The 15000-nt window shown below is 50.2% G+C and overlaps 2 protein-coding genes across 2 annotated transcripts in view; both read right to left on the bottom strand.

Annotated features, from left to right (window-relative positions):
- LOC306754071 (TBC1 domain family member 12-like) overlaps nt 1-9682 on the bottom strand; it is a gene marked incomplete at its 5' end in the record, with an annotated part of 14032 nt that extends 4350 nt beyond the window's left edge. Inside the window, 13 exon segments of the mRNA XM_079237979.1 lie at nt 1904-2013; nt 2227-2355; nt 2467-2538; nt 2542-2544; nt 2547-2603; nt 2606-2685; nt 4233-4283; nt 4565-4671; nt 5560-5677; nt 5851-5933; nt 8676-8800; nt 8895-8997; nt 9183-9682. Coding sequence (XP_079094105.1) covers nt 1904-2013; nt 2227-2355; nt 2467-2538; nt 2542-2544; nt 2547-2603; nt 2606-2685; nt 4233-4283; nt 4565-4671; nt 5560-5677; nt 5851-5933; nt 8676-8800; nt 8895-8997; nt 9183-9682 — 1538 coding nt within the window.
- A 1057-nt stretch (nt 9683-10739) lies between these two features.
- LOC306754069 (uncharacterized protein) overlaps nt 10740-15000 on the bottom strand; it is a gene marked incomplete at its 5' end in the record, with an annotated part of 5495 nt that continues 1234 nt past the window's right edge. Inside the window, 4 exons of the mRNA XM_079237978.1 lie at nt 10740-11969; nt 12277-12373; nt 12459-12493; nt 13516-13585. Coding sequence (XP_079094104.1) covers nt 11032-11969; nt 12277-12373; nt 12459-12493; nt 13516-13585 — 1140 coding nt within the window. The 3' untranslated portion in view covers nt 10740-11031. The remainder of the gene's footprint in view (nt 11970-12276; nt 12374-12458; nt 12494-13515; nt 13586-15000) is intronic.

Here is a 15000-nt window from a genome sequence, read left to right as displayed (position 1 = left end):
GTAGACTACTGTTGGTCCACCATGGGAAATGGACTACTGTTGGTCCACCATGGGAAGTGGACTACTGTTGGTCCACCATTGGAAATGGACTACTGTTGGTCCACCATGGGAAGTGGACTCCGTTGGTCTACCATGGGAAGTAGACTACTGGTGGTCCACCATGGGAAGTGGACTACTGTAGGTCCACCATGGGAAATGGACTCTGTTGGTCTACCATGGGAAGTGGATTACTGTTGGTCGACCATTGGAAATGGACTACTGTTGGTCCACCATGGGAAGTGGACTCCGTTGGTCTACCATGGGAAGTAGACTACTGGTGGTCCACCATGGGAAGTGGACTACTGTAGGTCCACCATGGGAAATGGACTCTGTTGGTCTACCATGGGAAGTGGACTCTGTTGGTCCACCATGGGAAGTGGACTCTGTTGGTCCACCATGGGAAGTAGACTACCGGTGGACTACCATGGGAAGTAGACTCTGTTGGTCCACCATGGGCAGTAGACTACTGTTGGTCCACCATGGGAAGTAGACTACCGGTGGTTCACCAAGTGAAGTAGACTCTGTTGGTCCACCATGGAAAGTAGACTACTGTTGGTCTACCATGGGAAGTGGGAAAACAGTAGTCCACTTCTCATAGAGGACCAACTGAGTCCAGTGGGAAGTGGACTACTGTTGGTCCACCATGGGAATTGGACTACTGTTGGTCCACCATAGGAAATGGACTACTGGTGGTCCACCATGGGAAGTGGACTACCGGTGGTCCACCATGGGAAGTAGACTCTGTTGGTCCACCATGGGAAGTAGACTACTGTTGGTCCACCATGGGAAGTAGACTACTGTAGGTCCACCATGGGAAGTGGACTCTGTTGGTCTACCATGGGAAGTAGACTACTGTAGGTCCACCATGGGAAGTAGACTACTGTAGGTCCACCATGGGAAGTGGACTCTGTTGGTCTACCATGGGAAGTAGACTACTGTAGGTCCACCATGGGAAGTGGACTCTGTTGGTCTACCATGGGAAGTAGACTACTGGTGGTCCACCATGGGAAGTAGACTACTGTTGGGCCACCATGGGAAGTGGACTCTGTTGGTCCACCATGAGAAGTGGACTACTGTAGGTCCACCATGGGAAATGGACTACTGGTGGTCCACCATGGGAACTAGACTACTAGTGGTCCACCATGGGAAGTGGACTCTGTTGGTCTACCATGGGAAGTGGACTCTGTTGGTCCACCATGGGAAGTAGACTACTGGTGGTCCACCATGGGAAGTGGACTACCGGTGGTCCACCATGGGAAGTAGACTCTGTTGGTCCACCATGGGAAGTAGACTACTGTTGGTCCACCATGGGAAGTAGACTACTGTAGGTCCACCATGGGAAGTGGACTCTGTTGGTCTACCATGGGAAGTAGACTACTGGTGGTCCACCATGGGAAGTGGACTCTGTTGGTCTACCATGGGAAGTAGACTACTGGTGGTCCACTATGGGAAGTAGACTACTGTTGGTCCACCATGGGAAGTAGACTACTGTAGGTCCACCATGGGAAGTGGACTCTGTTGGTCTACCATGGGAAGTAGACTACTGGTAGTCCACCATGGGAAGTGGATTACTATAGGTCCACCATGGGAAGTAGACTACTGTTGGGCCACCATGGGAGGTGGACTCTGTTGGTCCACCATGGGAAGTGGACTACTGTAGGTCCACCATGGGAAATGGACTACTGGTGGTCCACCATGGGAACTAGACTACTAGTGGTCCACCATGGGAAGTGGACTCTGTTGGTCTACCATGGGAGGTGGACTCTGTTGGTCCACCATGGGAAGTAGACTACTGTTGGTCCACCATGGGAAGTAGACTCTGTTGGTCCACCATGGGAAGTAGACTACCTGAGGTCTGACTCACCAGTCCATGAGGTAGAGGTCTGGAGTCACACCTGAAGACTGGAAGTGGAGGAAGAGACGGGGAAGAGTATCCTGGAAGAACACCTGGAAGGCCCCGAAGTACCTGAGCATCTAGAGAGAGAGAGAGACAGGTAGAGAGAGACAGGTAGAGAGAGAGAGTTTTTATTTCTGCTGGGTGTAAAGAGTCCTCACTACTTCAAAGGACTGTTTGAAGGTTCAGATTTGCTTTAATAGTTCAGGACCAGGACCAGGACCAGGTTCAGGTTCAGGACCAGGTCCAGGACCAGGACTAGGTTCAGGACCAGGACAGACATGTTGGCGTACCCGCTGGTGGTCCACTCTGTAGAAAGCCAGCTGACAGGGTCTGTTGATCAGGTTGGAGAAGCTGATGAAGACCTCCACCTCGTCCATGTTCAGGATCAACATGGCCGCCATGGACGACATCGCCTGCACCTGAGAGACAAAGACACAAAGATACAAAGACACAGAGACACAGAGATACAAAGACAGAAAAAGACACAAAGATAGAAAAAGACACAAAGAGGTTGTGTGTGTGTGACTCACATATTCCACATCAGGTCTGTAACAGGTGTAAGCTCCCAGAATGCTTTGCAGCAGGTCGTGGTAAGGGCCGCCCTACAAAATAAAAGTCTGCATTGACTTCCTGTCTCTCGGCAGCAGGTGAGGATTTGTCTCCGTCTCAAACCTTGTGGAAGACGAGGAGTGAGGGCAAAGTCCTGGACACATCCCGCGCAATGAGCTCCAGGCCGGCCGGCGCTGCACCTGCAGGTAAAGACCAGGTAAACACCTCCACCAGGTGGGTAAACACCTCCATCAGGTAAGTAAACACCTCCACCAGGTGGGTAAACAGCTCCATCAGGTGGGTAAACACCTCCACCAGGTGGGTAAACACCTCCACCAGGTAAACACCTCCATCAGGTCGGTAAACGCCTCCACCAGGTGGGTAAACGCCTCCACCAGGTGGGTAAACGCCTCCACCAGGTGGGTAAACACCTGCACCAGGTGGGTAAACACCTGCACCAGGTAAACACCTGCACCAGGTGAGTAAACACCTGCACCAAGTGAGTAGACACTTCCACCAGGTAAACACCTGCACCAGGTGAGTAAACACCTCCACCAGGTGAGTAAACACCTCCACCAGGTGGGTAAACATCTCCACCAGGTGGGTAAACATCTCCACCAGGTAAACACCTGCACCAGGTGAGTAAACACCTGCACCAAGTGAGTAGACACTTCCACCAGGTAAACACCTGCACCAGGTGAGTAAACACCTCCACCAGGTAAACACCTCCACCAGGTGGGTAAACACCTCCACCAGGTGGGTAAACATCTGCACCAGGTGAGTAAACACCTGCACCAAGTGAGTAGACACTTCCACCAGGTAAACATCTGCACCAGGTGAGTAAACACCTCCACCAGGTGGGTAAACATCTCCACCAGGTAAACACCTCCACCAGGTGGGTAAACGCCTCCACCAAGTAAACACCTACACCAGGTGAGTAAACACCTGCACCAAGTAAGTAGACACTTCCACCAGGTAAACACCTGCACCAGGTGAGTAAACACCTCCACCAGGTGGGTAAACATCTCCACCAGGTAAACATCTACACCAGGTAAACACCTCCACCAGGTGGGTGAACACCTCCATCAGGTGAGTAAACACATCCATCAGGTGGATAAACACCTCCATCAGGTGGATAAACACCTCCACTATGTGGGTAAACACCTCCATCAGGTGAGTAAACACCTCCATCAGGTGGGTAAACACCTCCACCAGGTGGGTAAACACCTCCATCAGGTAGGTAAACACCTCCACCAGGTGGGTAAACACCTCCACCAGGTAGGTAAACACCTCCACCAGGTGGGTAAACACCTCCACCAGGTAAACACCTCCACCAGGTGAGTAAACACCTCCACCAGGTGGGTAAACATCTCCACCAGGTAAACACCTGCACCAGGTGAGTAAACACCTGCACCAGGTGAGTAAACACCTCCACCAGGTGGGTAAACATCTCCACCAGGTAAACACCTTCACCAGGTGGGTAAACACCTTCACCAGGTAAACACCTCCACCAGGTGGGTAAACACCTCCACCAGGTAAACACCTGCACCAGGTGAGTAAACACCTGCACCAAGTGAGTAGAAACTTCCACCAGGTAAACACCTGCACCAGGTGAGTAAACACCTCCACCAGGTGGGTAAACACCTCCATCAGGTGGCTAAACACCTCCATCAGGTGAGTAAACATCAGCTCAGAAGTTACACTGGTTAAACTAGATTTAACTGGTTTTATTTACCCTCGGTCTCACTGAGGTTCCTCCATTTCTCCTTCGCTCTGGACAGGAAGATCTCATACAGCTCTGAGGAGGAAGAAGAGGAGCGTCAGGAGGAAGAGGAGCAGACTCAATAAAGAGGAGGAGCTTGAGGAGGAAGAGGAGCAGACTCAATAAAGAGGAGGAGCTTGAGGAGGAAGAGGAGCAGACTCAATAAAGAGGAGGAGCTTGATGAGGAAGAGGAGCAGACTCAATAAAGAGGAGGAGCTTGATGAGGAAGAGGAGCAGACTCAATAAAGAGGAGGAGCTTGATGAGGAAGAGGAGCAGACTCAATAAAGAGGAGGAGCTTGATGAGGAAGAGGAGTACCTGCAGTGATGTTGAGCTCGTTTCCCACGGCGAGGCTCCAGACCCTTCCTCGGACGCTGGGAGGTAGACCTCCCCACCACAGGTCCTGAGCCCGGCGACTAGACCTCCTGAAACAATGACATCCCTCTGAAATCAACCACAGACGCTCTGACATCACCACAGACGCTCTGACATCACCACAGACGCTCTGACATCACCACAGACGTTCTGACATCACCACAGACGTTCTGACATCACCACAGACGCTCTGATATCATCACAGATGCTCTGACATCACCACAGACGCTCTGACATCATCACAGATGCTCTGACATCACCACAGATGCTCTGACATCACCACAGACGCTCCGACATCACCACAGACGCTCTGACATCAGCACAGACATCACCACAGACGCTCTGACATCACCACAGACGCTCTGATATCATCACAGACGCTCTGACATCAGCACAGATGCTCTGACATCACCACAGACGCTCTGATATCATCACAGACGCTCTGACATCAGCACAGATGCTCTGACATCACCACAGACGCTCTGACATCAGCACAGACGCTCTGACATCACCACAGACGCTCTGATATCATCACAGACGCTCTGACATCAGCACAGATGCTCTGACATCACCACAGACGCTCTGACATCACCACAGACGTTCTGACATCACCACAGACGTTCTGACATCACCACAGACGCTCTGATATCACCACAGACGCTCTGATATCATCACAGACGCTCTGACATCACCACAGATGCTCTGACATCACCACAGACGCTCTGACATCACCACAGACGCTCTGATATCATCACAGACGCTCTGACATCACCACAGATGCTCTGACATCAGTACAGACATCACCACAGATGCTCTGACATCAGTACAGACATCACCACAGATGCTTTGACATCAGTACAGACATCACCACAGATGCTCTGACATCAGCACAGACATCACCACAGATGCTCTGACATCAGCACAGACATCAGCCCTACATGAGGTCCCAGTGCGGCAGGATGTGCAGGTTCCAGACCAGCGAGGTGTTTGAGAGCAGCTCCTCCTGTCGGAGCCGCTCCTCCTTCTGCTGCCGCCTCCTCTGAGCCTCCTTCAGCTCTGGAGACAGACAGGACCGATAGTCTCACTAGAGCATTATGGGAAATCCTCTTTCCTTCCCTACGTATTACTTCCTAGTTTTAACTCCACATGAACTGCTTCACATGAAATATTATGAATAATCTGATAAATTCCACCCATGTGGGAGGTGCAGCAGATTAAATCAAACGCACCTCTCCGCTTGGCCGCGGCCACCATCTGCTCGTACTGCTGTCTGTGACTCTGGGCCTCCTCCGCTGACTTGGCTGGGAGGTTCCTGCAACAGACACGCCGTTAGGACACAAGATGGCCGCCAGCCGCCGACAGGAAGGACAGACAGGAAGTGATTCAGGAGAGACAGGAAGTGATTCAGGAGAGACAGGAAGTGATTCAGGAAGTAGAGACAGGAAGTGATTCAGGAGAGACAGGAAGTGATTCAGGAGAGACAGAAAGTGATTCAGGAAGGAGCGACAGGAAGTGATTCAGGAAGGAGAGACAGGAAGTGATTCAGGAAGGAGAGACAGGAAGTGATTCAGGAAGGAGAGACAGGAAGTGATTCAGGAAGGACAGACAGGAAGTGATTCAGGAGAGACAGAAAGTGATTCAGGAAGGAGCGACAGGAAGTGATTTAGGAAGGAGCGACAGGAAGTGATTCAGGAAGGAGAGACAGGAAGTGATTCAGGAAGGAGAGACAGGAAGTGATTCAGGAAGTATAGACAGGGGCCGTTTCTCAATACCAAGTACACAGGTCTGGGCTTGTGAACTTCTGGAGTCTGGTCTTGGGAGTCCAGACTCTCAAAGACAGGAGGACGCAGGACGGTCTTTCTGCAATTGGAACAGCAGCTGACTTGATGATGTCACCACCTCAGCTGTTGTTGTCATGGTTACTCTGATTCTTCACTGTAAAGTATTTTTACATTCAAACAAAATATGACAACCCTGCTTTTTTTGTACTGGTTTCACAGACATACACATATCATTGTATATATTGTATATTGTATATATATATATATATATATATATACACACACCCACATATACACATCTCATTGTATATATATTGTGTTTATAAATATGTATTTTATATAAATACTTATATAGATACACATATAAATGTAGATATAATATGTTTACAAATGTGTTTTATATATACTTATATATTTATATAGATACACATATAATTGTATATATTATATGTTTATAAATATGTATTATATATATATATATACACATATATATATATATATATATATATATATATATATATATATATATATATATATATATATATATACATATAATTGCATGTGAATAAATAATAATGATTGCTTGTTAAATCCTCAAAACAGAATTATATCTCATGTTTAATCGATACGGAGACATCGGAGCCAGCGGATCATTTCAAAAAGTCCAGCCGAGATCCGGCTGCTGTCGGCGGGCAGCAGAGCGCTGACGGCCCGGTGCTGCGGGCTCACGGTCCGCGAGCAGAACCTCGACCCGTCGGCGTATCTTTTTAAGTCGGCCGATTCTTGAGAAAGCGACCACAGATTTGATGCTTAAACAACTAACTTCTCGCCTGAAAACATCCTAAAATTACATGTTGTGACTCAACAATAGTAGTATTCAGAGAATGTCAACTTTCAGTTATGAGTTTTCTCATCCGCCATTGTTCCCCGTTTGCTGGACCGAAATGCATTCTGGGATATTGGCTCTCTCAAGAACGCTCAAGTCTGCTCTGATGCATCCTGGGTAAAATGGGCGGATCAAGTCACATCCGGGCATTTTCACCGTTCTTGGCGAGAAGCGGACTTTTGAATTGGAACAGTACTTGGGCCGCGACTGATGATGTTTCACGAGTCCAGAGAACACGAGTACAGAGAAGAACGCTTATTGAGAAACGGCCAGGAAGTTATTCAGGAAGTAGAGACAGGAAGTGATTTAGGAAGGAGACAGGAAGTGATTTAAGAAGGAGAGACAGGAAGTGAATCAGGAAGGAGAGACAGGAAGTGATTCAGGAAGGAGAGACAGGAAGTGATTTAGGAAGGAGACAGGAAGTGATTTAAGAAGGAGAGACAGGAAGTGATTCAGAAAGGAGCGACAGGAAGTGATTTAGGAAGTAGAGACAGGAAGTGATTTAGGAAGGAGACAGGAAGTGATTTAAGAAGGAGAGACAGGAAGTGATTCAGGAAGGAGCGACAGGAAGTGATTTAGGAAGTAGAGACAGGAAGTGATTTAGGAAGGAGACAGGAAGTGATTAAAGAAGGAGAGACAGGAAGTGATTCAGGAAGGGGAGACAGGAAGTGATTCAGGAAGGAGAGACAGGAAGTGATTTAGGAAGGAGACAGGAAGTGATTTAAGAAGGAGAGACAGGAAGTGATTCAGGAAGGGGAGACAGGAAGTGATTCAGGAAGGAGAGACAGGAAGGGATTCAGGAAGTAGAGACAGGAAGTGATTCAGAAGAGACAGGAAGTGATTCAGGAAGGAGCGACAGGAAGTGATTTAGGAAGGTGACAGGAAGTGTTTAGGAAGGAGATAGAAAGTGATTTAGGAAGGAGAGACAGGAAGTGATTCAGGAAGGAGAGACAGGAAGTGATTCAGGAAGGAGAGACAGGAAGTGATTCAGGAGAGACAGGAAGTGAATCAGGAGAGACAGGAAGTGATTTAGGAAGGAGACAGGAAGTAGAGACATGAAGTGATTCAGGAAGGAGAGACAGGAAGTGATTTAGGAAGGAGAGACAGGAAGTGATTCAGGAAGGAGAGACAGGAAGTGATTCAGGAAGGAGAGACAGGAAGTGAATCAGGAGAGACAGGAAGTGATTTAGGAAGGAGACAGGAAGTGATTCAGGAAGTAGAGACAGGAAGTGATTCAGGAAGGAGAGACAGGTAGTGATTCAGAAAGGAGACAGGAAGTGATTCAGGAAGGAGAGACAGGAAGTGATTCAGGAAGGAGAGACAGGAAGTGATTCAGGAAGGAGAGACAGGAAGTGATTCAGGAAGGAGAGACAGGAAGTAGTCGTACGCCGGCCGGTCCTCCAGGATCAGTGCGGTGGTCGACAGCGGCTCAAACTCCACCTTTTTCTTGCTTTGCTGCCCCGCGGCATGATGGGTAGGAGAGCTGCAGGCGATCTGCCGCGCCTCAAACTCCTGCAACGACATCCCAAAGACACCTGATCTACCAGCTGCAGGTGCTCCTCGACCTTTATTTTGAAAAGGTGCTCCTTAAATAGACAGCCGGTACCTGCTGGATGACCCGAGCCTGTTTGGTGGGACTCTGTTTGGGAGGAAGTTTACCGAACAGCTTCCAGCCCGGAAGGTTCTGGGTCACGGACCGCTGCTTCCTGCTGCGCGCGCACACACACACACACACACACACACACACACACACACACACACACCTTATATATCTAGTATTGACTTACAATAAGTGCATTCAATCATTAGTAGAACTCAGAACACAGAAGCAGTGATCTGATCTAGTACTGATCTGGTGCTGATCTGGTGCTGATCCGCCTCGTGCCTCATGTACCTGCTGAAGTACTCGGCGAGGTCTGGCCTCCTGGACTGCAGCTCAGACTCTGAACCTCCGTGGTCCGGACCCAGCTGACCCGGGTCGCTCTGCCTGCGGCCGCACTGGAAGGTGTTCCTGTGGCGGGGGGCGGGGCTACTGTGGCGGGGGGCGGGGCTCCGCTCACCTGGCGCTGGCTCTGCGTGGAAGGCGTCATCGTCAGAGCTGGCCTCCTGGAGGTCAGAGGTCACATCCCCCTCCTGTGTGTCTGAGTCGGGGTCTGAGGGCTTCCTATGCTGAGCGTACAGGTCCGAAGCTCCGCCCCCACAGCGGTCGACCTCTGACCCCTCGGTGCAGGACGCCAGCCCGTTGGAGCGACACGTCACCTCCACACCTGGACTCATCCGGTTTGTTTGGGAGACGTCGTCGCTCAGACCAGGCCCCGCCCCCTGACTGTCAGAGCAGCTTCTGATTGGTCGCCGGCGACGCGGCGAGGACTCGTCTGCGTCGCTCCTTTCCATTTCACTCCAACGGCCACGAGGACGGCAGCAAACCACTTCCTGTCTTTGAAGGAAAACGCGTTTCAAATTAAATGTTTTTGTCTTGACTTTTTAAAATTATAATAATCTTAAAGTCAATTTTGATCATAATCAGGCTGATTTTCAATCATTTTATTATGAACTTGTTGTTCAGGTGATAGAACGAAGGCCAGCCCCGCTGGTTTCCAGTTATGTCATATTATGTTTTACTTTGAAGGCCAGCCTGACTAGTTTCAGCTCTTGGAATATGGTTTTATTTTGAAGGCCAGCCCCACTAGTTTCCGATCTTGGTATATGGTTTTATTTTGAAGGCCATTCTTAATAGTTTCAGCTCTTGGTATATGGTTTTATTTTGAAGGCCAGTCCCACTAGTTTCCGGTATTGGTATATGGTTTTATTTTGAAGGCCATTCTTACTCATTTCAGCTCTTGTTATATGGTTTTATTTTGAAGGCCAGCCACGCTAGTTTCCGGTCCCACTCACCTCTCTGGAGCTTCTGTCAGCGCTGCTCGGCAGAAACAAAGCCGGCTGCGACGCCTCGTCCTCGGTAAAGAGACAGCGGAGTCCTCCGGAGCGTCATAGCGGGACACAGAGCCCTCAGGCCGGCAGGGGGACGGTCGGTGGGCCGATCTGGGCGGCTCTCATCCTCGGCGGTGACAGGTGATCTCTGGGCGGAGAGGCGCCATGTTGAGGTCCGGTGACGTGGGCTACGTCAGCCTGACGTCAGACGGATGACGAGGATCACATCGAATTCAGTTTAAATACATACATACATACACACACACACACAATATATAAATATATATATATGTGTGATTGTGTGTGTGTATTTAACTTCATTTTGTTTTCTATAATTTATTGCCAAGCAGAAATTCATACAAACTTACGAACATAGAAACAAAATAAAATGATTGATGCTGATAATTGGTGTTTTTGTGTATTGTTTAGTTTGACTCGACAGTGAAAGTCATGTGACCACTTTAACGCTCATTAAAGGACAAACTGGTTTGCTGATTGTATTTATTTATTTGACCTCAGATGTAAAATATAATCTATAAAATTATAAAAGGCATCAGTGTGTACACATTCAGAGTATTTCAGCAACGTAATCTCAACCAATCAGAGAGCAGTGTTTCAGTGGGCGGGGCTTGTATCAGGTTTCAGTAGTTGAAACGTCAGAAACCGCCAAAGAGACTTATGGGTAGTGGAGTATTCAAACAAACTGACTTCAGGACCAATCAGGTAAGCGTTGAAAGGAAACCTCAACATGCAAGAGCTCCGATTGGTTGAGCAGGTCCACTTCCTGTCTAACCCCCGCCCCCCGTTGGCGCTCACGCGTAGCCGCACTTGTGCAGCTTCAGGTTGCGCTGGTCCGAGTACCTCTTCCCGCACCGGTCACAGATGTACTGCTTGCCGCCGGCGTGCACGTGCCGCCTGTGCGTCCTCAGGTGGCTGCCCTGGCTGAAGCTGCGGCCGCAAACGTCGCACGCGTACGGCTTCTCCCCCGTGTGCACGCGCAGGTGCAGCTTCAGGCTGTTGGCGTTGTTGAACCTCTTGTCGCAGCAGCTGCAGGCGAAGGGCCGCTCGGCGGAGTGCGTGCGCCCGTGCGAGATCAGGCTGCTCTGCTGGCTGAACGTCTTGCCGCACTGCTGGCAGCCGAACGGGCGCTCGCCGGTGTGGACCCGGCGGTGGATCTTCAGGTTCACCGTCTGCCGGAAGGTTTTCCCGCAGACGTCGCAGCCGTAGGGCCGCAGCCCGCTGTGGATCCGCTGGTGGTTCTTGAGGTTCACGGCGTGCCGGAAGGTTTTGGGGCACTGGTCGCAGCCGAAGGGCTTCTGCCCGGTGTGGATGAGCTGGTGCGTTTTCAGCGTGACGGCGCGGGTGAAGCCTTTCCCGCAGGAGCCGCACACGTACACCTTGTCGCCGGTGTGCGTGTGCGCGTGGCGCTGCAGGTTCTGCGGCAGGTTGAAGCGGCGGCCGCAGACCTCGCAGCCGTGCGGTTTCTCGCCCGTGTGGACGACGTCATGCGTCTTCAGCTGCGCCCGCTTAGAGAAGCGCTTGCCGCACTGCGCGCACTCGTGCGGCCGCTTCTCTCCGGCGTGGGCGCGGCGGTGGACCGTCAGGCCGCTCTGGGACGGGAAGGATTTACCGCACGCCGCGCAGGTGAAGTACTTCAACGAGGCGCTCTGCAGAACCAACTCTGGACGGAGGTCAGAGGTCACCGGACGGAGGTCAGAGGTCACCGGCTGGGCAGCTTCCACTCGAGCTCCTGGATAGATCAGGTAAGAATCAGGTAAGGATCGGGTATGGATCAGGTATGGATCAGGTCTGGATCGGGTCTGGATCAGGTCTGGATCAGGTCTGGATCAGGTATGGATCAGGTATGGATCAGGTATGGATCGGGTATGGATTGGGTATGGATTGGGTATGGATCGGTAATGGATTGGGTATGGATCAGGTATGGATCAGGTATGGATCAGGTATGGATTAGGTATGGATTGGGTATGGATCAGGTATGCATTGGGTATGGATCAGGTATGGATTGGATATGGATCAGGTATGGATCAGGTACTCACGCTCAGCGATGGCTCCCAGGTCGATGTGGCCGTATTCGTCTTTGATCGTCACCGCCAGGACAAACGGGTTCTCGGTTCCCCTGTCCTCTGGTTTGGTCTGCAGTCACAAAAACAAACAGACGTCACAGTCGGGTCAGTGAACGCACCACTGATAAACAGGTGAGTCGGCAGGTGAGTCTTACCTGAGTGGATCTGTGAATGTCGCAGTGTTGGCCCTCTGTGACGGACAAATCAGACGTTAGAACAGAGATCCCGACTTCAGTCTAGTTGGAAATCTCATTTCTGGGCTGCTAGCTAGCTAGCTATATGCTATATGATTTCATGCTACAGTTCCAAAACACAAGAGGTCGAATGAACAGTCCTGGTCCTCAACAGACCTCAGTGTAGTCCAGGTCTTCTATAGACCTCAGTGTAGTCCTGGTCCTCAACAGACCTCAGTGTAGTCCATGTCTTCTATAGACCTCAGTGTAGTCCAGGTCTTCTATAGACCTCAGTGTAGTCCTGGTCTTCTATAGACCTCAGTGTAGTCCTGGTCTTCTATAGACCTCAGTGTAGTCCTGGTCCTCAACAGACCTCAGTGTAGTCCAGGTCTTCTATAGACCTCAGTCTAGTCCTGGTCTTCTATAGACCTCAGTGTAGTCCTGGTCTTCTATAGACCTCAGTGTAGTCCTGGTCCTCAACAGACCTCAGTGTAGTCCTGGTCTTCTATAGACCTCATGTAGTCCTGGTTCTCTATAGACCTCAGTCTAGTCCTGGTCCTCTATAGACCTCAGTGTAGTCCTGATCCTCTATAGACCTCAGTGTAGTCCTGATCCTCTATAGACCTCATGTAGTCCTGGTCTTCTATAGACCTCAGTCTAGTCCTGATCCTCTATAGACCTCATGTAGTCCTGGTCCTCTATAGACCTCAGTGTAGTCCTGGTCCTCTATAGACCTCAGTGTAGTCCTGGTCCTCTATAGACCTCAGTGTAGTCCTGGTCTTCTATAGACCTCAGTCTAGTCCTGGTCCTCTATAGACCTCAGTCTAGTCCTGGTCCTCTATAGACCTCAGTCTAGTCCTGGTCCTCTATAAGACCTGTTTTTATAGAGTTTTTCTTAAAGCTCACCATCGGAGCCACCGGGTTGGATTCTGGGGAAACCAGCTCAGACTCCATCAGAGACCCAGATTGAGGGCAGGTATTGATCAGGTTCTGGTGCGATATTGAGCAGATATTGATCAGATATTGATCAGGTACTCACTCTCAGCAATGGCTCCCAGGTCGATGTTGGTCACCAACAGGTTTTCTGTTCCCTCCTTCTCTCGTTTGGTCTGCAGTCACACAACAAACAGGTTATCAGTGACCACTGGTCAGCAGGTGGTCAGCAGGTTGGTCAACAAGTGGTCAACAAGTGGGTCAACAAGTGGGTCAACAAGAGGGTCAACAAGTGGTCAACAAGAGGGTCAACAAGTGGGTCAACAAGTGGTCAACAAGTGGTCAACAAGAGGGTCAACAAGTGGTCAACAAGTGGTCAGCAGGTGGTCAACAAGAGGGTCAACAAGTGGTCAGCAGGTTGGTCAACAAGAGGGTCAACAAGTGGTCAACAAGAGGGTCAACAAGTGGTCAGCAGGTTGGTCAACAAGAGGGTCAACAAGAGGGTCAACAAGTGGGTCAACAAGTGGTCAACAAGAGGGTCAACAAGTGGGTCAACAAGTGGTCAACAAGAGGGTCAACAAGTGGGTCAACAAGCGGGTCAACAAGTGGTCAGCAGGTTGGTCAACAAGAGGGTCAACAAGAGGGTCAACAAGAGGGTCAACAAGTGGTCAGCAGGTTGGTCAACAAGAGGTCAACAAGAGGGTCAACAAGTGGGTCAAGAAGAGGGTCAACAAGTGGTCAGCAGGTGGTCAGCAGGTTGGTCAACAAGTGGTCAACAAGTGGTCAACAAGAGGGTCAACAAGTGGTCAACAAGAGGGTCAACAAGTGGGTCAACAAGAGGGTCAACAAGAGGGTCAACAAGTGGGTCAACAAGTGGTCAACAAGTGGTCAGCAGGTGGTCAACAAGAGGGTCAACAAGTGGTCAGCAGGTTGGTCAACAAGAGGGTCAACAAGTGGGTCAACAAGAGGGTCAACAAGTGGTCAACAAGAGGGTTAACAAGTGGGTCGACAAGTGGTCAACAAGAGGGTCAACAAGTGGGTCAACAAGTGGTCAACAAGTGGATCAACAAGTGGTCAACAAGAGGGTCAACAAGTGGATCAACAAGAGGGTCAACAAGTGGTCAACAAGTGGGTCAACAAGTGGGTCAACAAGTGGTCAACAAGAGGGTCAACAAGTGGGTCAACAAGTGGTCAACAAGAGGGTCAACAAGTGGTCAGCAGGTTGGTCAACAAGAGGTCAACAAGAGGGTCAACAAGAGGGTCAACAAGTGGGTCAACAAGAGGGTCAACAAGTGGGTCAACAAGAGGGTCAACAAGTGGTCAGCAGGTGGTCAACAAGTGGTCAACAAGAGGGTCAACAAGTGGGTCAACAAGAGGGTCAACAAGTGGGTCAACAAGTGGTCAACAAGAGGGTCAACAAGTGGTCAGCAGGTTGGTCAACAAGAGGTCAACAAGAGGTCAACAAGAGGGTCAACAAGTGGGTCAACAAGAGGGTCAACAAGAGGGTCAACAAGTGGTCAGCAGGTGGTCAACAAGTGGTCAACAAGTGGATAAACGAGTGGTCAGCAGGTGGTCAGCAGGTGAGTCTTAC

This window comes from Taurulus bubalis (assembly GCF_910589615.1).
Source record: "Taurulus bubalis genome assembly, chromosome: 2".
NCBI classification, from domain to species: domain Eukaryota; kingdom Metazoa; phylum Chordata; class Actinopteri; order Perciformes; family Cottidae; genus Taurulus; species Taurulus bubalis.
The sequence above is the reverse complement of the archived record's forward strand: the minus strand, read 5'-3'. Positions and strand labels throughout refer to the sequence as shown.